General features: G+C 43.3%; 2 protein-coding genes across 10 annotated transcripts; one reads left to right on the top strand and one right to left on the bottom strand.

The window, feature by feature from the left end:
* Positions 1-1,862: 1,862 nt before the first annotated feature.
* Positions 1,863-9,010, top strand: zdhhc23b (zinc finger DHHC-type palmitoyltransferase 23b). Of its 9 annotated transcripts, none has more exons than XM_054751194.2 (5): positions 1,863-2,126; positions 3,671-3,807; positions 5,203-5,889; positions 6,038-6,205; positions 8,223-9,010. In XM_054751194.2, exons 1-5 carry the CDS (start codon positions 1,878-1,880, stop codon positions 8,488-8,490), a joined length of 1,509 nt encoding a protein of 502 aa, XP_054607169.2. In that variant the 5' UTR covers positions 1,863-1,877; the 3' UTR covers positions 8,491-9,010. The 9 variants fall into 9 exon arrangements, with proteins under 9 accessions (XP_054607169.2, XP_015810669.3, XP_015810668.3 ...); XM_015955183.3 differs by having other exon boundaries at positions 3,647-3,807; XM_015955182.3 differs by having other exon boundaries at positions 3,644-3,807.
* ccdc191 (coiled-coil domain containing 191) lies at positions 8,881-19,887 on the bottom strand. The gene is made up of 17 exons (XM_015955180.3): positions 19,432-19,887; positions 18,581-18,622; positions 18,335-18,470; positions 17,908-18,042; positions 17,643-17,821; positions 17,353-17,564; positions 17,137-17,278; positions 16,867-17,057; positions 16,577-16,787; positions 15,001-15,422; positions 14,118-14,209; positions 12,464-12,546; positions 12,291-12,392; positions 12,067-12,210; positions 9,917-10,069; positions 9,493-9,647; positions 8,881-9,224 (listed from the first exon to the last, which is right to left on the bottom strand). Exons 1-17 carry the CDS (start codon positions 19,480-19,482, stop codon positions 9,083-9,085), a joined length of 2,592 nt encoding a protein of 863 aa, XP_015810666.3. The 5' UTR covers positions 19,483-19,887; the 3' UTR covers positions 8,881-9,082.
* Between the last annotated feature and the right edge of the window lie 124 nt (positions 19,888-20,011).

The following is a 20,011-nucleotide window of genomic DNA, read 5'->3' as shown; positions in this document are numbered from 1 at the left end:
CTCTCTCTTCACAATATCACACAGATTCTCTCTGGGGTTCAGGTCAGGAGAGCTGGCAGGCCAATTGAGCACAGTACTACCATGGTCTGTAAACCATTTACCAGTGGTTTTGTCACTGTGAGCAGGTGCCAGGTCGTGCTGAAAATTGAAATCTTTATCTCCATAAAGCTTTTCAGCAGATGGAAATATGAAGTGCTCCAAAATCTCCTGATAGCTAGCTGCGTTGACCCTGCCCATGATAAAACACAGTGGACCAACACCAGCAGCTGACATGGCACCCCAGACCATCACTGACTGTGGGTACTTGACACTGGACTTCAGGCATTTTGGCATTTCCCTCTGCCCAGTCTTCCTCCAGACTCTGGCACCTTGATTTCCGAATGACATGCAAAATTTGCTTTCATCCGAAAAAAGTACTTTGGACCACTGAGCAACAGTCCAGTGCTGCTTCTCTGTAGCCCAGGTCAGGCGCTTCTGCCGCTGTTTCTGGTTCAGAAGTGGCCTGACCTGGGGAATGCGGCACCTGTAGTCCATTTCCTGCACACGCCTGTACATGGCGGCTCTGGATGTTTCTACCCTAGACTCAGTCCACTGCTTCCGCAGGCCCCCCATAGTCTGGAATCGGTCCTTCTCCACAATCTTCCTCAGGGTCCGGTCACCTCTTCTCGTTGTGCAGCGTTTTCTGCCACACTTTTTCCTTCCCACAGACTTCCCACTGAGGTGCCTTGATACAGCACTCTGGAAACAGCCTATTCGTTCAGAAATTTCTTTCTGTGTCTTATCCTATTGCTTGAGGGTGTCAATGATGGCCTTCTGGACAGCAGCCAGGTCGGCACTCTTACCCATGATTGCGGTTTTGAATAATGAACCAGGCTGGGAGTTTTTCAAAGCCTCAGGAATATTTTGCAGGTGTTTAGAGTTAATTAGTTGGTTCAGATGATTAGGTTAATAGCTCGTTTAGAAAACCTTTTCATGATATGCTAATTTTGAGATAGGAATTTTGGGTTTTCATGAGCTGTATGCCAAAATCATCAATATTAGAAACAATAAAAGGCTTGAACTACTTCAGTTGTGTGTAATGAATCTAATATATATGAAAGTCTAATGTTTATCACTACATTACAAAAAATAATGAACTTTACCACAATATGCAAATTTTTTGAGAAGGACCTGTATTTGTGGATTTCAAGCTTTATTGGTTTATTTTACCGCTTCTAAGTAAATGATGCCAACATTTCTTTTGAGTACCACAAGTGATGTCTAGAAATCTCCATAATTCTGGTCTGGAATCTGTTCTGATGGCCAAAGCTAGCCCAAGGCATATGCAAGTTAAATGACCCAAACAATCCACATTTCAAATAGCAAAATAATTAGAGCAATTTTGTTGGTTTTTCTACTGCCGTATGGTTAAAATCAGTAGACACTGATGATGTATGCCAATTACAAAATACATTAAAATTAGTGGATATGTTATGCACAAAGTGTAGCCAAATCAACCATTGTTGACAAATCATCTGATGTTGACTTATTTATAGAAGGGGCCCCAAAGAAAAACATCCCTAGGGTCCCAAAAAAGACTTGGACCGACCCTGCTGATAAGGATTGGCTAGATATGCTAAAAGGAAAATAAAAGAACCCAGCTGCCTCCCTTCTGAGGAACTCAAGGAAGTTTGTTTTCTTTTTAAAACATTTATAATTTTAGGCTTGAGTGAAACCTTTGTTCCTCCCATTTCTCTAACAGCTGAATGGCATAAATCAGGGTGAATGTAACACTCCTGAGTGTAAATGTTCAGAAAATGATTACAAAACATTTTTTCTTAATTTAAATGACACAGCAGCAGCAGCTTTAGTTTGGCCCTGTAGGTGATAAAATATACATGCGTGGGAGTCCTGGGCGGGGAAAGTCTGCCTCGACGTCAAGAAGGAAACCGTTCAGCTGCTTCGCTGCCTTCAACCCTCCGAGCCAGCACCAGGACCTGGAGGGCAGGCAGCCTCGGATACAACTCCGACCCATTCAGGAGCACAACGAGCCTCGTGAAGCCGAGAAAGACGCCAGAAACGAGCGCTGCAGCCCGGACCGAGACTTCCGCCCAGGAGTCGGTAGACTCGCCGCAGCTCCGTGTCACGTATGTTCAGGTGTTCAAAGCCAGCCTTTAAAGCAGCGCGTGAGTCCGGTAAACGTGATTAAATAATGTGTGGGGCAATACATTGTGTGGGTAAAGTAAAATAACAGGAAGTAGCTTATTTGTTCACAACAACAATGAAATGTGTTCACAGAATAAATTTAACTCTTAAATTAAAAAATATATATATATATCTTACTTGATATATTTAAGTTTCTAAGAGCGCTATATCTTTAAGAGGATGTATACTTTCCTAAAAACTAAATAACACATGCTGTTTACAGCATGTCTTCAGACCCCTGCTGGACAGTTTGAGTACTGCACGTGAATTTATAAAGCATTAATTTTGTACAATTCATCCGGTCATTATCTTTTCTTTACTAAAGCTGCAGGTATCTGGTACATAACCCCAGGTTTTATTAGGTGAGAAGCGGGGGACACAGGACAGGTCGCGAGTCCATGACAGGGAGACAAAACACAGTCACATCTAGGGACAATGTAGGGTATGGATGCATGTTATTAAAATAACATGCAAGTTTTTGGTCTGTGGCAGGGAACTTGATCACCTGGACAAAACCCACACGTGCATGGGGAGAACATGCAAACTTCATGCAGAAAGGCTGCAGCTGGGATTTGAACCTGCAACCTTTTTGCTCTAAGGCACCATGCAACCCTATTACATAACTGCATAATACAATATAATTGTTATTTTAATGTTAGTCAATTTTTAGTTAGGATCACAATTTAACAAAAAGGGCACTGGCACAGATTTTCAGGCGAGTGACAGGCGTTTCAGCATCTGAGAATCTTAATCTTAATCCCTCCAAGAGAATAGCAGCTGTTCTTCATAGAAGGCTGTTAGAAATATGCTGGAACTGTTAGAATGAAGAAAAAATGCACAACACAGACATAGATCTGCTGAGAGACACAAAGATAGGATGAATCATTACATTAGTATTCATTTTTTTTCTTGCCAGGGAGCAGATGTTCTGTTTGGAGCTATATGAAACCCAATCTGTCTTCCTTTAAAGCCTTCGCATGGAGTGAGACCAGCAATATTCTAGCATATTATGGATGCATTTGTCAGATTGATGTAGAATTAATCATATTTGTTTAATATTGAGGGGGACACCGAAGACATGTGACTGTTATAAATGCTGACAACACCTCAACCTAAATCCATCTGTGCTATAAATAAGTCCAAACGCCAGGCTGGTGGGAGGGATCCATGGATGTAAACCATTAAAACGTGACAGATGTGTGACAGATGTGTGGAGAGCAGATGGATTTAGATTGGGTCAAATGAGCAGGATCTGCCTAAAAAAAAGAAGTTTGGACCCACTTTATTATCTAAAACCCATGCAAATGGCTGATAATCTGCTGTATGCAAAGATTATTAAAGCAAAGTGGGCTTTGAGATTAATGCTTGTGCTTCAACTGCCACTTTTCTCCTCGCTCAACTGTTGTTCCAATCCACAAGTAGAATACCCACCAAAAGAACGCTTTTCCAACTATTTCAGCAGGCTGCTGTGCTCTCTTTCATGAAGAAGCAAGCCAAGAAGGAGCAGAAGGAGGTGGAGGAGGAGGGTTTGTGTTGCTGTGAGTATGTGAACAGACACGGAGAGCGCAGCCACATTGCTACCTGTTGCTGCGACTGCGAGGATCTGGACGATGCCTGTGACAGGTGAGAGGAGTTAAACCGACACCGGTCGGAGCTGCTCAGGCTCAGTTACGTTTCAGTGTATTTAAACAGTTAAAGAAAGAGAAGGCCCTCTTGTATTTTAGTCCAACATCTAACGATTTACCTAAGATATGAACTGCTTTCCTATTTTAACATATGCAAAAGAATCATATCATGAAATCTTTTTGAAATGTCATTAATTCTAGGTCTTGATTTTGTTACTTGCTTAAAGAGACAATGTGTAGTTTTTACTGTTAATCTCTGGAAATATCCATCAAAATGTTGTTGAAAATGAATGAAATGATGTCCAGTTGTTGGAAAAATTTTGACAGCTTTGTACCATAAAACCATAAAAATCAAGTCTAAAGTACATAGAGAGCAGGTCTAGTGATTTTGGGGGATGCCTTAATAGACGCCATGTTTCCTTCTGGTTGGCTCGGGGGCCTGCGCTTGTTGATGACATCACACTAGATGATTGGCTGAAAGTACGACTTGCAGAAGTTACGTTACCACATTTAAAAACATTTAGGCAGTAAGAAACATGATTTTATTAACTAAACTGCTAAACTCTTTCCAAAACGTGAAAAAACAGAATTGAAAAAGAGGTACAATGTATTTTGGCCCAGCGGTATTGCTGTAGTGTGATGATGTCATCAGCAGGCGCAGGACCCCGAGCAGATCCAGAAACTACAGCGCCAGAAAACTACAATCGGCATGGCATTCTCTCTATGCATTTAACCGAAGGATCACCAAAGTCTCAGTCATGGCGAGGTTGCACGCTTTCTGCTCCACATTTACCGTAATGTTTTTTTTTTTTTTACTAGCAACAGTCATGGCGATATGGTGTAAAACTACCCTGTAATGTATGTATGTACTGCTCCCTAGTGCCAGGAAACTACACGCTGCCTCGTGGCCTAGTGGTGGAGTGTCCGCCCTGAGACTGGGAGATTGGGGTTAAAATCCTGGTCAGGTCACACCAAAGACTTGAACAATGGGGCCCAAGACCTCCCTGCTTGACGCTCAGCATTAAGGGTTGGATTGGGGGGTTAAACCACCCAACAGATCCCGAGCGTGGCCACGGCTGCAGCTCATCGCTCCCCACGGGGATGGGTCAAATGAGAGGATGAATTTCACCAGTGTGTGTTGACTAATAGGACTTTAACCTTAACCCCGGCTTTCCACCGGACGTGAAAGCGGCGTGTAATGAAATAGAGGCGTTTTACCTTCAAGCAATTTCCCCCTAGGGGGCGCCACTGGCCAGGAGCTGCTGATTAAAGCAGGAGCTTTGATGTTTCTCTTGGTCTGGAGCATACAAGCGTGTGTTAACACAACACCCAGCGGGAAAACATGTTACCTTACAGTATTGTTTTTAAACTGTTTTTTTCTTGTTTCTCTCAGGTTTTTTAAGAGGGAGCCTCAGAAACCTGAATCCTTGTCGCAGATAGCCACAGTCGTCTCTGACCGGATTCGTGTTCCCTGGCTGTGGGGCGGCGCTCAAAAACTGGACCTATCCATTGTCCCTCCTCTTATACTTCTTCCTGCCTTGCTGCACCTCGCTGCTCTCCACTTCCTGTTGGGCATCGTGGTTCTGATGGCTCTGCCCGGCTTAGTGTTATGGTACTACTATTTCACCCATCGCAAAAAAGGACGGACGCTGTTCTTCCTCAGCCTGGCGCTGTTCTCCTTAGCATACATGTACTACTTGTTCATATGGGAGGTGCTTCCACGTGGAGATGTTGGACGGGTGGAGCTGGTGGCAGTGACCTCGGGGGTCATCCTCACCCTGTTGGCTCTTCTCCACACCAAGAGGGATCCCGGTGTTGTGCGACTGGACAATGATGATGTCCACAGCACGGTGACGTACTACGCCCCCCTGCCAGACAGAGACTCATCCTTCAACGCAGGGAGGCAGGAGGTTTCACAGACAGCAGCCAGTCGGGCTGGGTCAACAGAGCAGGAAGGGGCGGAGCTTGAGAGCAGCAGGAGGAACTGGTGCTCAGTGTGCAGGGTGGTGCGGCCTCCGAGGGCGGGACACTGCCGGATCTGTGGCGTCTGCGTGCTGCGTCTCGACCACCACTGTGTCTGGTGACTGTCACTTCCTTCTTGTCTCAAATCTTTACATTTTTTATCGCCATCTGATGTGTGTGTTGGTGCTTATGTGTGTGTGGTCTCAGCATGTCTGCATGTCTTTACAGTCTTTGTGTGTGTCCTCCTTCTGTCTGCGCTGGAGCAGGATAAACAACTGTGTGGGACAGGCCAATCACCGCAGCTTCCTGCTCACGCTCGTCTTCTTCCTGTTCACGTCCCTGTACGGCATCAGCCTGGCGCTGCAGAGTGTGTGTCCTCGACAAAACGTCCTCACAGCTTTACTGTACTGCCCCGGAGTTTACAACCAATACAGGTACAAAGAACTCAAGTATAGCTAGAGACATTTAAATTAGGATTTTAATCTAGCATAAAAACAGCTGATAGGTGTTCAAGCACCAGAAAACACTAAAAACAGTGTCTTATCGAGCTTTGAAAAGCCATAAAGCCCATTTTTATACGGTATCACATGGCTTTCCTTTCATAATAAATGTTCACAAAGTTTATAATTGAATAGAATCTCAGCGTGACCAAATTTCAGGCGTCAGATGGTTCTGAAGCTTCTGCTTCCAGCAGGGCGTTCTGCTGATGTCAGCTTGTCACACATTTAGATTTTTTTGATTTAGTCGCTGCTGCTTCAGGCGCAGCAAGCTACACCGCCATGTCTTTGGTAGATTTACGCAAACGTGTCTTTCCATCAGTGGTGTGTCCAGGCCTTTATGTCATTTGACCTCAAGTGTGTGAAATCTCACAGTTTCATTTACTGAATAAAAGAACAATTTCCACCGTTATTGCAGGATTTAATTGGATATATTATCCCAAACTCCCCTTTTGTATGCAATGTGAGGCTCCAATGCCTCTATACACCCTCCAAATATGAAAAAACAAACATCCATCTGTGGCCTTCAATTCTTGGTTTTGGGAATTTAAGCCTAAAATGAGACATTCCTAAAAGTCCCTGTTTGTGATGTCACAAACGAGTAGATTAGCATAGAACCACTGCTCACGTGCAAGAGTAAAGGAGTCTACTCCAAGCTCCTCTCAGATATCGAGCTTCTCAGCTTATAGCAGCCTCAGCGGGAAAAGGGGTGGACGTGGCCAACTTGTTTTCTTAAAGAAACAGAGCCCTGAAACGGCTCATTCTGGAAGGCACTGAAACTGTCAAGAATAAATAGGCTGAAATTGCTTTATGTGAGAGGGATTTAGTGTAAAGAACTTAATAAACATGTATTTTATTGATCATAGAACTATTATATAATTCACATTAGCCATTAAAGCCACTCCTTCATTACCCTTTAAAAGAAAAAGTTGCAGTTGTCAGCATGGCAGTGGAGAGATCATGGTTTGGGCTCCTTGCAGTCACTGAACTCTTCTGTGTATGAAAATAATCTAGAGTCAGACGTGAGACCGTCCATCTGACAGCTGGGCCAAACTGGGTCATAAAACAGGACATCACACAAACTGCAGCTAATCTCCAACAAAACAGCTGAAAATTAGTCGATTAGTCAAAATCCAGACAGATCACAAACATGGTGGGATCGTAAGAGAAACATGCAGATCGTATCATTTTAATTACATCCTGATGCATAAAACCCTAAGATTGTGATCCTTCTTTTTCCCATGAATCTGTAAAAAATATGAAAAATACACCATAGAAAGGAAAATAAAAAATACCCTACAAATCTACTTTAATCTATTAAAAAAAAATATCTAGAGAGGAGCTATATAAAAGATATTTTTCTCTTTCATTTAAAAAATAAATGAAAATGAATAATTCATTTGAGTCACCCCAAAAACGGACTCACAATTGGCATAAGTACACACAAATCCAAAAGGCTAATTTAATTTCCTGCAGGTAAGACTTAAGAGATCATTTGCACCAATTTTTTTTAAAAAGCTGAATTATACAATCTGAAACATTAACCTTGAAAGTGATTTTGATCCTAATCGACTGTGAAACACATTTCTTTCCACTCACAGCTGTGTTCTCTATCTAAAGGAAACACGTCCTGGTGCAGAAAGAGCGAATGGAAGCAGAATATTTCTCCAGCAGAGCAGATTTCTGTTCTTTAAATAGCTGAGTGACGCTGTTTGAACTGAGACGTCATGGGGAGTTTTGATACTCGTTTTTCAGTGAAGTTCTCGTCTGTTATGTCAGCTTTCAGATATTGTTTTAAGACTTCATCAAACCCCTTTTTGTTGTGGAAGTTTTTAGTTCCAGTATTTGAGAATTGGCCCCTTTGAGCTGCTCAGACATCATTTACTGCAAAAACGGAACATATTCAGTTTTACAGTGACTATTGGTGATGCATGTTCTCTTGTGTGTTCTCCAGCACTGCGTTGTGTTTCACCTGTGCATGGTACAGTAGCATGGTGACTGGTGGGCTGCTCCATTTGCTTTTAGTTCAACTCATCAACATCAGCCACAACGTGACGGAGCGGGAGGCCCGCGCCGCCCTGAGGGAGAAGACCGCCCGCAGCGCCTACTGGGGACTCGTCGTGGACACGGGCGTTTATACTCAAGGTCTGCGTGGGAACTGGTCTGAGTTCATCTCCATGGGAGACAAGCTGAAGCCTGCTTCTCCTGCTGATTTAGTGTGACTGTTTGCTGCTGCATTTCAGTTTTCACCCACTAGATGGCAGCGTTGGGCTGGAGCTGCACTGTGTCTCTTATTAACAGTTTCAGACCACTTCCTTCACTCTGGCGGTCCTCCTGTGGACATAAAGACTGACTTCATGTCTCTGCTATGGTCTCGTGTCTCGGTGGACCGCTGCAAGCAAGAAAAACTTGAATAAACTTCCAATATCTGTTGGTTCATTCTCATAACCAACGTCAACAATCAGAAGACACTTAATTACTTATATTTATTGCACCTTCTTTGCATTGCAAACTCCTCTGTGCTAATTAATATGCTATAACAGTCATTTGCATTAATATAATTAGTTATTTTGCCTATTTTAAGCTTTCAAACAAATCCGTACACACAAAAATATGATTTAGAATTTATTTATTTAGTCTTTAATTAGTTTTATAGCCTTTTTTGATGATTGTTTAGTTTGTGTTCTGTGTTTGTGGATTTTCTATGAACAAAGTTATTTATTTAATAAAAGTGAAAAGTAAGCTGGTGCTTCATCGTCTTTTCCCTCCAGAGTCACGTTTCTGTGTTCCCTTGTGCCGTTTCTCTCGGAGGCTTTACGTTGGACGGGAGCAGAAATCGGGTAAAACCTCTGCAACTTTCCTGCTCAGCTTCTCCCGGCGCTTGTCCCGCCGCCGTTCGCTGCGCAGCACGCTTGGAAGCTGCCTCCAGGCCTGGAGAGTCTTCAGCAGAATCCGTCTACAAAGCAAACAGACGGAGAAAGTGAGCGATAACAGGATGAATTATAGGGATTCTATATTTACACCATTTAATTTTATTCCACAATATATTTAAGGGATTTTTGAAAATAGCAGCTGGTGGAAATTATATGAATTATTTATAGTTTGACAAATCTTGGAGGAAAAAAAATGTAAAAAGGGAACTTTCAAGGATCTTCTTAAACAAGAGATTTAAACCTTTTAGAGGATAATTAATGTAATTTCAGGGATTTGGCAAATTAACAGACCTGTCATTGTGCTCTTGAGCCAGGTTTTGACTGTCCAACTCCACCAGCCTCTCCTGGGTTACGTGGTCCAGAAGTCCGAGCAGAACCCTCCGTAGAGTGTGTTTACGATAAAAATGATCTGCCTGCTGCTCCTGGATCCTTCTCATGTCTCGCATCTGAAACAAACACCAGAGGACAGGATGCTGGGAAACGACTGAACTTATTTAAAGCAAAAATAAATCAAACTTTTTTTTTTGTAAAAAAAATAACTAAATAAATATTTTCAGTAAATTATAAAGTTTCTTTGATGTATTTGGTCAGACAGGAAGAGGGAAACTGGACACATTGTGAAGATTTAGGCTTTATATTGGGAAGGATTAGGAAGCAGAATAGTGATTTCTGTTGGAGTACGTGGTTATTTGTGTGTGTGTGTGTGTGTACACACTCTTTTCCAGCAGTTTAAGCTCCTCTGCAGCAGAAAGTGTTGATAAAATCGATCAGCACGAGCCTCTTTCTCAGATACAGACTCTCTTGTGTGCTGCTGCCATCCCAGAATGCATCGCTTCAGGACGTTGAGGCGGTGGTGATTCTCAGCCAGCTGAAAGAAAAACACACATTTACAATTAAATGACAGAAATAAATAAGGACATGTGTAAAAACAACACAACAGGAGCATTCTGGGAATGAAATAAATGTGTGAGTTGATTTTATTTTATTTCATGTTTTCAGTCTTTTGAAGCCTGGTGGTATTTTAGAGGTTTTTTAGCGTTACCTGTTGCTCCGGGTGTTTAATTTACAGGCAAAAAAGTCAACACCTGGATTTAACAGAGCAAATAGCTACAATCCTCCTATTGCTTAATTACTGCAGGGCGATTATCTTTCAGCTGCAACAACTGGTAAGTAGAGCTGCTTCTCATTTCTTAAACAACCATGTGGAAAGACACTTCTTGTGGTCACAGAAAAGATGCTAGTCCGTTTGAGAAGGGTCAGATCACTGGCATGCAGAGAAAACATCTAAGAGTAAAAAACTGGGTTAAGAACTGTCCAACGCATTATTAAAAACTGGTCTGAGTCCAGATGGACCCTGTTCCAGAGTGATGGTGCATCAGGGTAAGAAGAGAGGCAGATGAATTGATGCACCCATCGTGCCTAGCGCCTACTGTGCTATGATCTGGGGTTGCTGCAGTTGGTCAGGTCTAGGTTCAGCAACAAGAATAAGGTCACCTGACTACCTGAATATGACCAGGTTATTCCATCTTCCCTGATGGGATGAGCATATTCTAACACGACAATACCAGGATTCATCAGGCTCAAACAGTGAACGAGTGGTTCAGGGAGCATGAGACATCATTGTCACACATGGATTGGCCACCACAGAGTCCAGACCTTAACCCCATTGAGAATCTTTGGGATGTGCTGGAGAAGGCTTTGTGCAGCGGCCAGACTCTACCATCATCAATGCAAGATCTTGGTGAAACATTAATGCAACACTGGATGGAAATAACCCTGGACACTGCAGAAGCTTATTGTAAATATGCCACAGTGAATGTGCTGTCATCAAAGCTAAAGGCGGTCCAACGAAATATTAGAGTGTGACCTTTTGTTTGGTGGCGACCTTTCTTTTGGCTGGGCAGTGTGTCTACATATATAGGATGGCTTGCCAGGCTACATCAGTTTGGATACTTTTGCAAACATGTTGGCACACTGTCAACGACATCTGTTCGTAAGCAGATGTCTAACGCTACTGGCTAATACTGAGCAGCGCAGTTTAAATTGCATAGGGGTTTACAGGCAGGCTTAGCAAAAAAAAAGTTGACGTACTGCCTTCATTAAATCTCTGAGTAAAGCGATCACTTTTACGGATTTCTAAAACATCGTACATTCTTGAACGGAGAAAACTCCAAAATGCAGTTTTAAGACAAAGTGGTTGAACAGAGTAAGTTACCGGGACAATGAGCGTTGTAAAAATTGTTACGCATTATAAAAAGAACACAATATTTATTTATCCACACTAGTCAGTTTCTTGTGCGTGCACTCCTGATAGTTCCACATGTCTTGGAATTTCAGCAAAAATCGGACCTTTCTTTTGTTTTTGGGAATTACACGATCTTCCACATCCGGTCTGAGGTGAAGGATGTTTCGCTTTGTGAGCGGATCAGCGTGCACGCAACACAACACAACTAACATTTCACACTGATGAACTGAGCACCAGAAATGATCCTCATGCCCGTGATAAACCATTTTTTATTTTACTTTCTTTTCCTTCCAGCGGTTTGGCTTCTGTTGGACACACACACACACACACACACACACACACACACACACACACACACACACACACACACACACACACACACACACAGGGTGTGTGTTCTTTTCACTGCTGGTAATCAGAATCTCCCATTCTAACATCAGTGGAGTCATAATGTCATTTTGATTCAGCATTTGCTCTCGGAGGTGAGAAGTGTCCCTTCATCTCTGGGGAATCTGAGGATTTATCTATTGTGAAATATGATAATCCCTCAGCTCCAGAGCTCCTAATAGATTTTTATGTCTCTGTGAGCTGATAGCTGCAGTGTACAGGATGTCACTCACCTCCACGCTGGCTTGTTTTAACTGAATGAGGCGTTTCCATGGCACCAGGCCTCGACGTGACAACAAGGTTGTGCTGTAGTGTTGATGGGCCAGCCTCATGAGCTCCTGATGCCGCTCCCGCTGCCTCTGCTTCTCCTCCTCCCTCTGGAAAACACATGATTTTGATCCTGAGTATCACAGGAGAAGCTTCTTAAAACAAATAAACTCAAGTCAATCCACCTCACCTGTCTCTCCAGCCTCTTCTCCTCCCTCTTCCTCTCTGCCGCCTGGCGTTTCTCCTCCTCTTCCTCCCTTTGCCTTTGCTCCTCAGCAGCTTTCATCTCAGCCTGAAAGATTTCCAGTCAAACCAGGCTTGAAAGTCTCAAAGCGCAACAATCACTCTATGAGGAGTTCTCACCAGCTTTGTTTCCTCTTTCTTTCTTTTGAGTTCCTCGATCTCCTTTCTTTGCTCTGCTCGCCGTCGTGCGCGAGCTTCCATGGCTTCAGAGACAGACCAGACATAAGAGTGCATCATCAAAAACCTTCCAAAAAGCCTGGAGGAAATTATGCATTTTTTAAAGTTTGAACAAAATTTTATTAATAAAAGCAATTTCCCTTCGGCTGTGAGTTGGAATAAGTTAAAGAGGAGGGTATGGGTCAGCTGACACTAAGAAGGTAATCCTCTCTGCTTCCATGCAGAGAAATGGAAGAGATTGATGGGTACTGTGGCAGAAAGGTAAGAGAGAAGACAGTTTGAGATGAAGCGCGTCGTTTATTATCCATCAGGGTGAGAAGGTTGTGCTAATGGGTTCAAATCTGGAGCAGCTGTGAGCCTTAATTGATTTATCTGTAAATGCTGCCCTTTTGTCACCAATTCTGTTCGTATCTTTTATAGACAGGATGTCTAGGCACAGCCAAGGTGCTGAGGGGATCCGTTTTGGTGGCCTAAGGATTGAGTCTTTGCTTTTTGCAGATGATGTGGTCCTGTTAGCCTCATCAGAACATGATCTCCAGATTTTGCTGGAGTGGTTTGCAGCTGCGTGTGAAGCAGCTGGGATGAGAATCAGCTCTTCTAAATCTGAGAGAACATGGCCTTGAGTCGGGAAAGCCTTCTCCGGGTCAGGGAGGAGGTCTTGCCTCAAGTAGAGGGGGTTCAGTATCTCTGGGTCTTGTTCACAAGCGAGGGAAAGATGGATGGACAGGCGGGTTGGTGCTGCGTCTGCATTGATGCGGGCGTTGTACCGGTCTGTCGTGGTGAAGAGAGAGCTGAGCCTTCCGGCTCCCCCGGAGGAGCGGGCCCACGTGGCTATGGACAGGGAAGTCTGGACCTCCCTGCTTAGGCTGCTGCCCCCACAACCCGACCTCAAAGAAGCAGAAAATGATGGATAGATGGATGAACTAAAATCCTCTTATGTTTAGAAATAATGGTGTTGTAGCTGTTTTGGTCAAATCTAGCAAATAACATGACGTCACAAGAACAATGAGTGAGTTATAACTCTGTGTTGTGAGTTTCTCTAAGCTGCAAAAAACTAACTTCAACCTCAACATCTGTAAAGCTGACTGAGTTATAACCATTTTTGTATTTCTAAATGAGAGTTAACTATGGTGGTCGTCTTGAACAGATTTGACCCCAAAAGTCAGAAAACTTGGTTTGACACACAGATCTGGGTTTTTTTTTTGAACTGCAGAGAGGAAAAGTTGGAAAATAAATAATTAATGAACTAAATCCAACAAACTTTTAAGAAAAAGTGTCAGAAACTCCCATCTGTTTGGTACAAGCAGCTCCTTGTTGCCTGTGAGAAACATTCATAGACTTTAAATGTTCCTACAGATAAAATGTTACTGAGGTGTGAACAACAGCTCTGCCTGGGGCTCCATTGTTGGCTGCAATTTATCATTATTATGCAAATGATTCCCTTCTGTTTAGCAGTCTTGTACATTAGCCTAAACAGCACATGATAAATGTATTATCCTGACACAGTAAATGGACAATTTACAGCCATATGTGAACACTTTACAACTTCCGTGTAGCCTCGTGGGTTTGCTCTGAGCCGCTGAGCCGGCGGACTGACCTGTGATGATAGGATGGGGGCACGTCTGCCTTGAGACAGCTTTCCTCGAAGGTTCTTTCTGGCTATCAGGTTCTGCTGGAGCCGTCGGTGCTCTGTAACGGTGATGATAACAGCCAGATGAAGGAAAAAAGAGCCTGTCATAACTGCGTCTGCATGCTCACATCATCTCCATCCTTCTCTGAAGTTTTTCATTCAGAAAATGAAAGGTGTACTGACTAAAGGCGAAGTGGAAATAACGCCAGACTGGACATAAGCCTGAAACCGTGGTCAAGTCAAAAACTATATTTTATGTAGAATAAAAAAATTAAGCTTCCAGCATGTTACTCCTCATTCTGAGGTTTTTTTAAATTGCGATCTCAGGAAAGGTAATCATCTATCCATTTTCTGAAACCGCTTGTTCATGTAGGGTCGCGGGGGGGGGGGGGGGGGCAGCACTGCTCCCCACGGGGATGGGTCAAATGTGGAGGTGAATTTCACCAGTGTGTGATGATGACTATGGGACTTTAACTTTAAGTAAAAAAAACTCCTCCATGAAGAGTACCTCATCTGATATGTATGTGAAATATTCAAGGAAATATCGCAATATGTGATGTTATGAAACATTTACTGTATTTATTTTGTGCGATGCAATTCAAACTCCAACTGCTAGATGGCAGCAGGCTTTACCTCCATCATTCAGACAAAACGAGATCTCGCGATAACACTGGATGTGTCTTAGAAGCTTGAGGCCTGAGTTTTCCAAAAAGATTCATTGTTAAAAAATGACAAATGCTTGCTGTTAGTATGTAATATATTGTATTGCCAGATTCTTGCCAATACACACTCCTAGTTTTTAGTAACGCTGATGAAAAAATGGTTTGATTTTAAAAATTAGTGAGCCAACCTCTGCTCCTTTGGGTCAACGCTGCAGCTCATTGGTCGGGAGCCTCTCAGCACTGACAGCTGTGTGAGCTGTGAAGTTTTCTCAATTTCCAGCTCAAGACCCATCATGCTCTGCTTCTCCTTTAGACGTGTGATTTGCTCCTGCTGCTCCTTTAGCAGTTTCCTCTGCTGCATGATGATCTGCTGCTGGACGGCGTGTCTGTTCTCAAACCTGCCAGCTGATGACACTGTTCTTGTTTTACTGGCCAAAACGTCGCTTTCTGCGATTCGCCGTGCCTCAAGGAGCTCTGCAGCGGTGGGGGCTACGTGACGTCGGGTCACCTGCCATGGCTGAGAGGGCAGGAAATCTGTACCTGAAGAAGGTTTATCCTGATGCACTGCCAAGGGATCAGGAGCGTACGTATCTGACATGTGGTGACCCATCTACAGGACACATAAAAAATTGCAATTATCTCATGCGAATAAAACATCCATTCATTTTCTTCCACTTATGCAAGGTCGGGTCGCAAGGGCAGTAGCCTAAGCAGGAAGGCCCAGACTTCCCTCTCCCCAGCCACTTGGGCCAGCTCCTCCAGGGAAATCCCAAGGCCTTCCCTGGCCAGCTGAGGGACATAGTCCCTCCAGCATGTCCTGGGTCTTCCTTTACGTCTCCACCCAGTTGGACCAGGGAGGCGTCCAGGAGGCATCCTAACTAGATGCCTGAGCCACCTCAACTGGCTCCTTTCGATGTGGAGGAGCAGCAGATCTACTCTGAGCCCCTCCTGGATGACCAAACTTCTCACCCTATCTCTAAGGCAGAGCCCAGACACCCTGCAGAGAAAACTCATTTCGGTCGCTTGTATCTGAGATCTTGTTCTTTCTGTCACTAAGCACATGACCACAGGTGAGGGTAGGAACGTAGATTGACCGGTAAATCGGGAGCTTCGCCTTCCGGCTCCCGCATCACTGCATCGATCTCGCGCTCCATCTTTCCCTCACTCGTGAACAAGACTCTGAGATACTTAAACTCCTCCACTTGAGTCAGGTCCTCTTCCCTGAATAAAACAAATCTACATAATTTGACAGCTCTAACTTAGATCAGCAGAAGTTAATTTTTGTTTTACTCTTCTTCCAAGAACTCTGACATTAAGCTCAGTTTTCTCATTGCTCCAAGCTGGTCCTACTTGTCTATTTGGGTATTTTTGCCTTTACTAAATAGTAACGTTGAAGCCAGGTGAGAATGATGGGGAGGTAGAGAAGGACAATGAAATAAGGTAAAGTTGCACCCAAACAAGCCGTTTCTGTGTAGAAAATTCGCCATTTGCCCTCTTCTTCCTCCACCTCCTTTCTCCAGAGTCGTTAATAATTCAGCTGAGATGTCTTCCTTCATCCTGATAGGTTCAGGTTGTCCCACGCGAGAAGAAGGGTTGGAGGAGGATTGTTGTTTTATTTACATCTCAAAATGCGTCAGTAAAGGGCCCTAAGCATGGTTTCATAGAGAGCGCTGGCCCTTCAGGCACTTATTGGATCATTTATAAGTTTATTTTCAGTGAAAACTTGAATAGTTTGTTAGTGGATATGTGTAGAGTGTCCCTCACCTCCTCTAGTGGGGCAGTTTTCAGTGGATCGGCAGAATTTTCTGCAACCGTGAGTTTTCCTACAGACACAGCAGCCATCTTTTCTTTGGTCTCCTGTTGTCGAGCAAAAAGCTCCCGTCGGGCCTTCTCCGTCCGACACCATAGCTGCCACTCACCCAGACATCGCCGTAACAACCGCCTTCGGTCACTTTCTGCAGCGAGCTGCGTTTGTCTGTAGAGGGGAGCAGAAGTGACCACGTTAACTGCTCAGGAGGCTCTCATGAATCTTTTTTTGTTTACAACTTTCATACCTGTTTTCTTTTCGCAGCGCCTCCTCTGTTCTCGCCACCTCTCGCTGCCTATGCGCCGCCCACACCAGCGATCGCCAAGCTTGCCAGGCCTTCAGCCGCCTCCTCCAATTACAAAGAGCCACCACCTTGTCCATACATAACTTTTTGTCCAACACTACTGAGTGCCACCCAGAAAAGTGTCTGTGCAAACACTAAAATGTGTACAGAGGCATTAATTTGAGCAGGAAGTGCACGAAAACCCACTGAACGCAGCATCGACACGTCTCCTACCTTTAATTTGCTCATGTGAATCAGAGTTTGAATGTTTTGCTCAAGTTGTTGATGGGATTCCTTTAGATGCTTTTGTTTTGTGGGAGGGATTGGGATTGGTTGAGCACTCCTGACTTCCTTTTGCACTTCCTGTTCTCTTTCTCTGTGCAAAAACAAAAATTATACAGATAAAAGGTTGAAAAGCCTTTCAGAGACAAACACGGTTCTAAAACTCACTTCTGTCGAACTCGACGTTCAAGCCCTCTCCTCTCCTCCATCTGACGCCGTAGTTTCATCATCTCCTTCTGCACCATCTTCTCCTCCCTACATTCCTCTTGCTTCTTTTTCATCTCCTCCTCCCACTCCCTCCTCTTTGCCTCCTTCCTGGCCTCCTTTTCCATCAGCCGTTTCTTCCTTTCAGCGTCCCGTCGTAGTCTGTTCTCCCGCACCTCCACCCGTAACCAGCAGCAGTTTGAGTTAACAGTGAACCATCATCGCTCTGGACCACAGCGTCTACACTGACATACCTGTTGGTGCCTTGCTTCCATGGTAACTACTGGGTTTATGAACTTTTTCCTGATTTCTCCATCATTGAGAGAGAGTTCCTTCACCATCCTGGAGTCTAGCAGCTCCTGCTCCGTTAGGTTTTGTAGGAAGCTGTTAACGACAGACTGCTCTTCTTCTTCAGCCAGGCGGGCATACAGATCTGTGGGTGTTTTCCATCAAATGTTAAACGTGCAACACAGCAACTGAAAATAAAACCCCTCAGATTCAGAGTAACAAGCTATTTACCATCAAAATTGCTGTAGTTGTGGGCAAAAGCAGCAGGTTGGGTATTTTCAGCGGTGTTTCTCGGGTCGTCTGCATCGTCCATCTCCAGCTCCAATCGCAATTTAGTCCCCAACCAGTCACCAAGAAGAGCCTGAGCTGCAATAAACATGTAAAAACATGAAATGTTCAGAATTCAGGTCTATAAAGACAAATAATAAATTAGAAAATGTGTAATTTAATATCCAATAGGCCCAGATATTCTTCACTCATATATACAAAATATTATATTATTAAAATAATATTTTTACATGACTTATGTCATTTTTAACAAAAAATAAGAAAATTAAAATTGATCAAAAATAAAGGTGATTTTCATTTCAATTCAAATAAAAGTCAAAACAAATGTCTGATTTGAACATTTGGGTTCTGTTTGTCTTCTTGCATGAACCTTCGCTGTACGCATCATCGTGATCTGTAAACTGGTCGAGGCTTTGCAAAGGTGCAGCCAGCCTGCTGTTTCCTGAATGCGTTTTTTTGTGGGAGAAGACTTCGGATACAGCAAACTCAGAAGCTTTTAACACTCGCTAAAGAAAGAAAGAGTTGAAAGCAAAAATTAACAAAAATATGAATCCCCAAATTAAAGGAATTTGCACTAATGAATTACTAATTTCAAATAATGAAAATGTTCTCACACCTTTCTCCACTGATCAGTGTCATTATTCTTCTTCACAGATACCTATTTGGAAAAAAAGAGAAAATTAAGTGAATAGTTTGTCTTAAAGAAAGGCAAAAGGCCTGAGCATAAGCACAGGTCTAGTGGTCACTTTAGCTTTTTTGAAAATCCTCAGAAGCTTACCTTGAGTTGCAGAGGGAGTGTGAAAATCGAGGCATGAGAGATGATGTATGCAGTTTATTTCACAGGAAGCGTATAGGTATTGCCTTAAATCCTCAGATTAAACCCCCAAATCATTGCCCAGACATCTTAAAGGAGGTCATTTACCAGCAGCAATGCAATGTGGAGAATTTCTGACAAAAATCTACATTTTTCTATCTTTCTGTTGCAAAAACCACAAGCCCATGTATTCTGAAGTTTCACCCTGTGCATCTCTTTCATTTATAAATACTATTAGATTTTATTTTCAGTTGTATTGCTTCTTTTTAGGGAATCCGGTAATGGTGGCAAAAGGTACTGAAACTTTATCTTTGCATATATTTAGAAAATAAAAACACAGACACACATATGCATACTTGTCTCTGTATCCATGTGTGGACCCTCCATTGACATCAGTTCATTTTTGGGACTCCACTATGCCTAATCCATACCCTACCAATGCTGTTTTATTCCTAATCCTAATCTAGACTAAAAGTTAATTCTCACCATAGCTCTAAAACCATGTTTAAGGGTATTTTGTCATTGTGTGGACTAGCCAAATGCCCCCACGCACGCACGCGCGCGCGCGCGCGCACACACACACACACACACACACACACACACACACACACACACACACACACACACACACACACACAGTGTTTTAGGCTTACCTTGTCGGACAGGAGCCCTTTCAACCTGAACGGCTGACCTGAGGATGCCATTATCACCACAATAAAAGCCTCTGAATGGCACAAAGTGAGCCTAAATCTTACTTAATTTCCAGACTACATACGCGAAAAAATAATTCACTGTTTTTGATACTACAGAGCAAAACTTGAGCTGAAAGGCTTGCTACCTTCGTGCTTCAAAGTGAAGAAATGTGGGTAATGATTGAAAACAACTGCCTAACCTCCCATAAATTCTGACCCTTTGAGCTACATATCCCAGTAGACTCAAGAGTGTCTTCGGTAACCGTGGCAACAGTGTTTGCCTCTGAAACTTGAGAAAACACATAAAACACCATACAAATGTCGGTAAGATAATACCTTTCAGGTATTTGTTACACGAACTTCTATGAAATAAACTAGAAGGTTGATTTATTTGGAAAATAAAAGCAGACGGGATAATCTTCCCTTTGAAAAATATGTTGGCGGGTTGGCGCCCTCCATTACGTCATATGTCCGCGACTTGTAGTTTCTCCCAAGACATGCGTTTTTAACGGTAAGCCCGATAAATGTGCTCCTGAATTAA

This window comes from Nothobranchius furzeri, chromosome 7 (assembly GCF_043380555.1).
Source record: "Nothobranchius furzeri strain GRZ-AD chromosome 7, NfurGRZ-RIMD1, whole genome shotgun sequence".
Lineage (NCBI taxonomy): Eukaryota > Metazoa > Chordata > Actinopteri > Cyprinodontiformes > Nothobranchiidae > Nothobranchius > Nothobranchius furzeri.
The sequence above is the reverse complement of the archived record's forward strand: the minus strand, read 5'-3'. Positions and strand labels throughout refer to the sequence as shown.

Excerpts from the sequence above, each read along its gene's own strand:
- zdhhc23b (XM_054751192.2), top strand. The coding sequence starts at position 1,878 with ATGCGTGGGAGTCCTGGGCGGGGAAAGTCTGCCTCGACGTCAAGAAGG. Across the intron at positions 2,175-3,643 it reads TAAAGCAGCGCGTGAGTCCG|CAGGCTGCTGTGCTCTCTTT; the intron begins GTAAACGTGATT and ends CAACTATTTCAG. Across the intron at positions 6,206-8,222 it reads GGAGTTTACAACCAATACAG|CACTGCGTTGTGTTTCACCT; the intron begins GTACAAAGAACT and ends TGTGTTCTCCAG.
- ccdc191 (XM_015955180.3), bottom strand. The coding sequence starts at position 19,482 with ATGGCATCCTCAGGTCAGCCGTTCAGGTTGAAAGGGCTCCTGTCCGAC. Across the intron at positions 17,279-17,352 it reads GAACGTCGAGTTCGACAGAA|AGAAAGAGAACAGGAAGTGC; the intron begins GTGAGTTTTAGA and ends GTTTTTGCACAG. Across the intron at positions 17,058-17,136 it reads TTCACATGAGCAAATTAAAG|TGTTTGCACAGACACTTTTC; the intron begins GTAGGAGACGTG and ends TACACATTTTAG.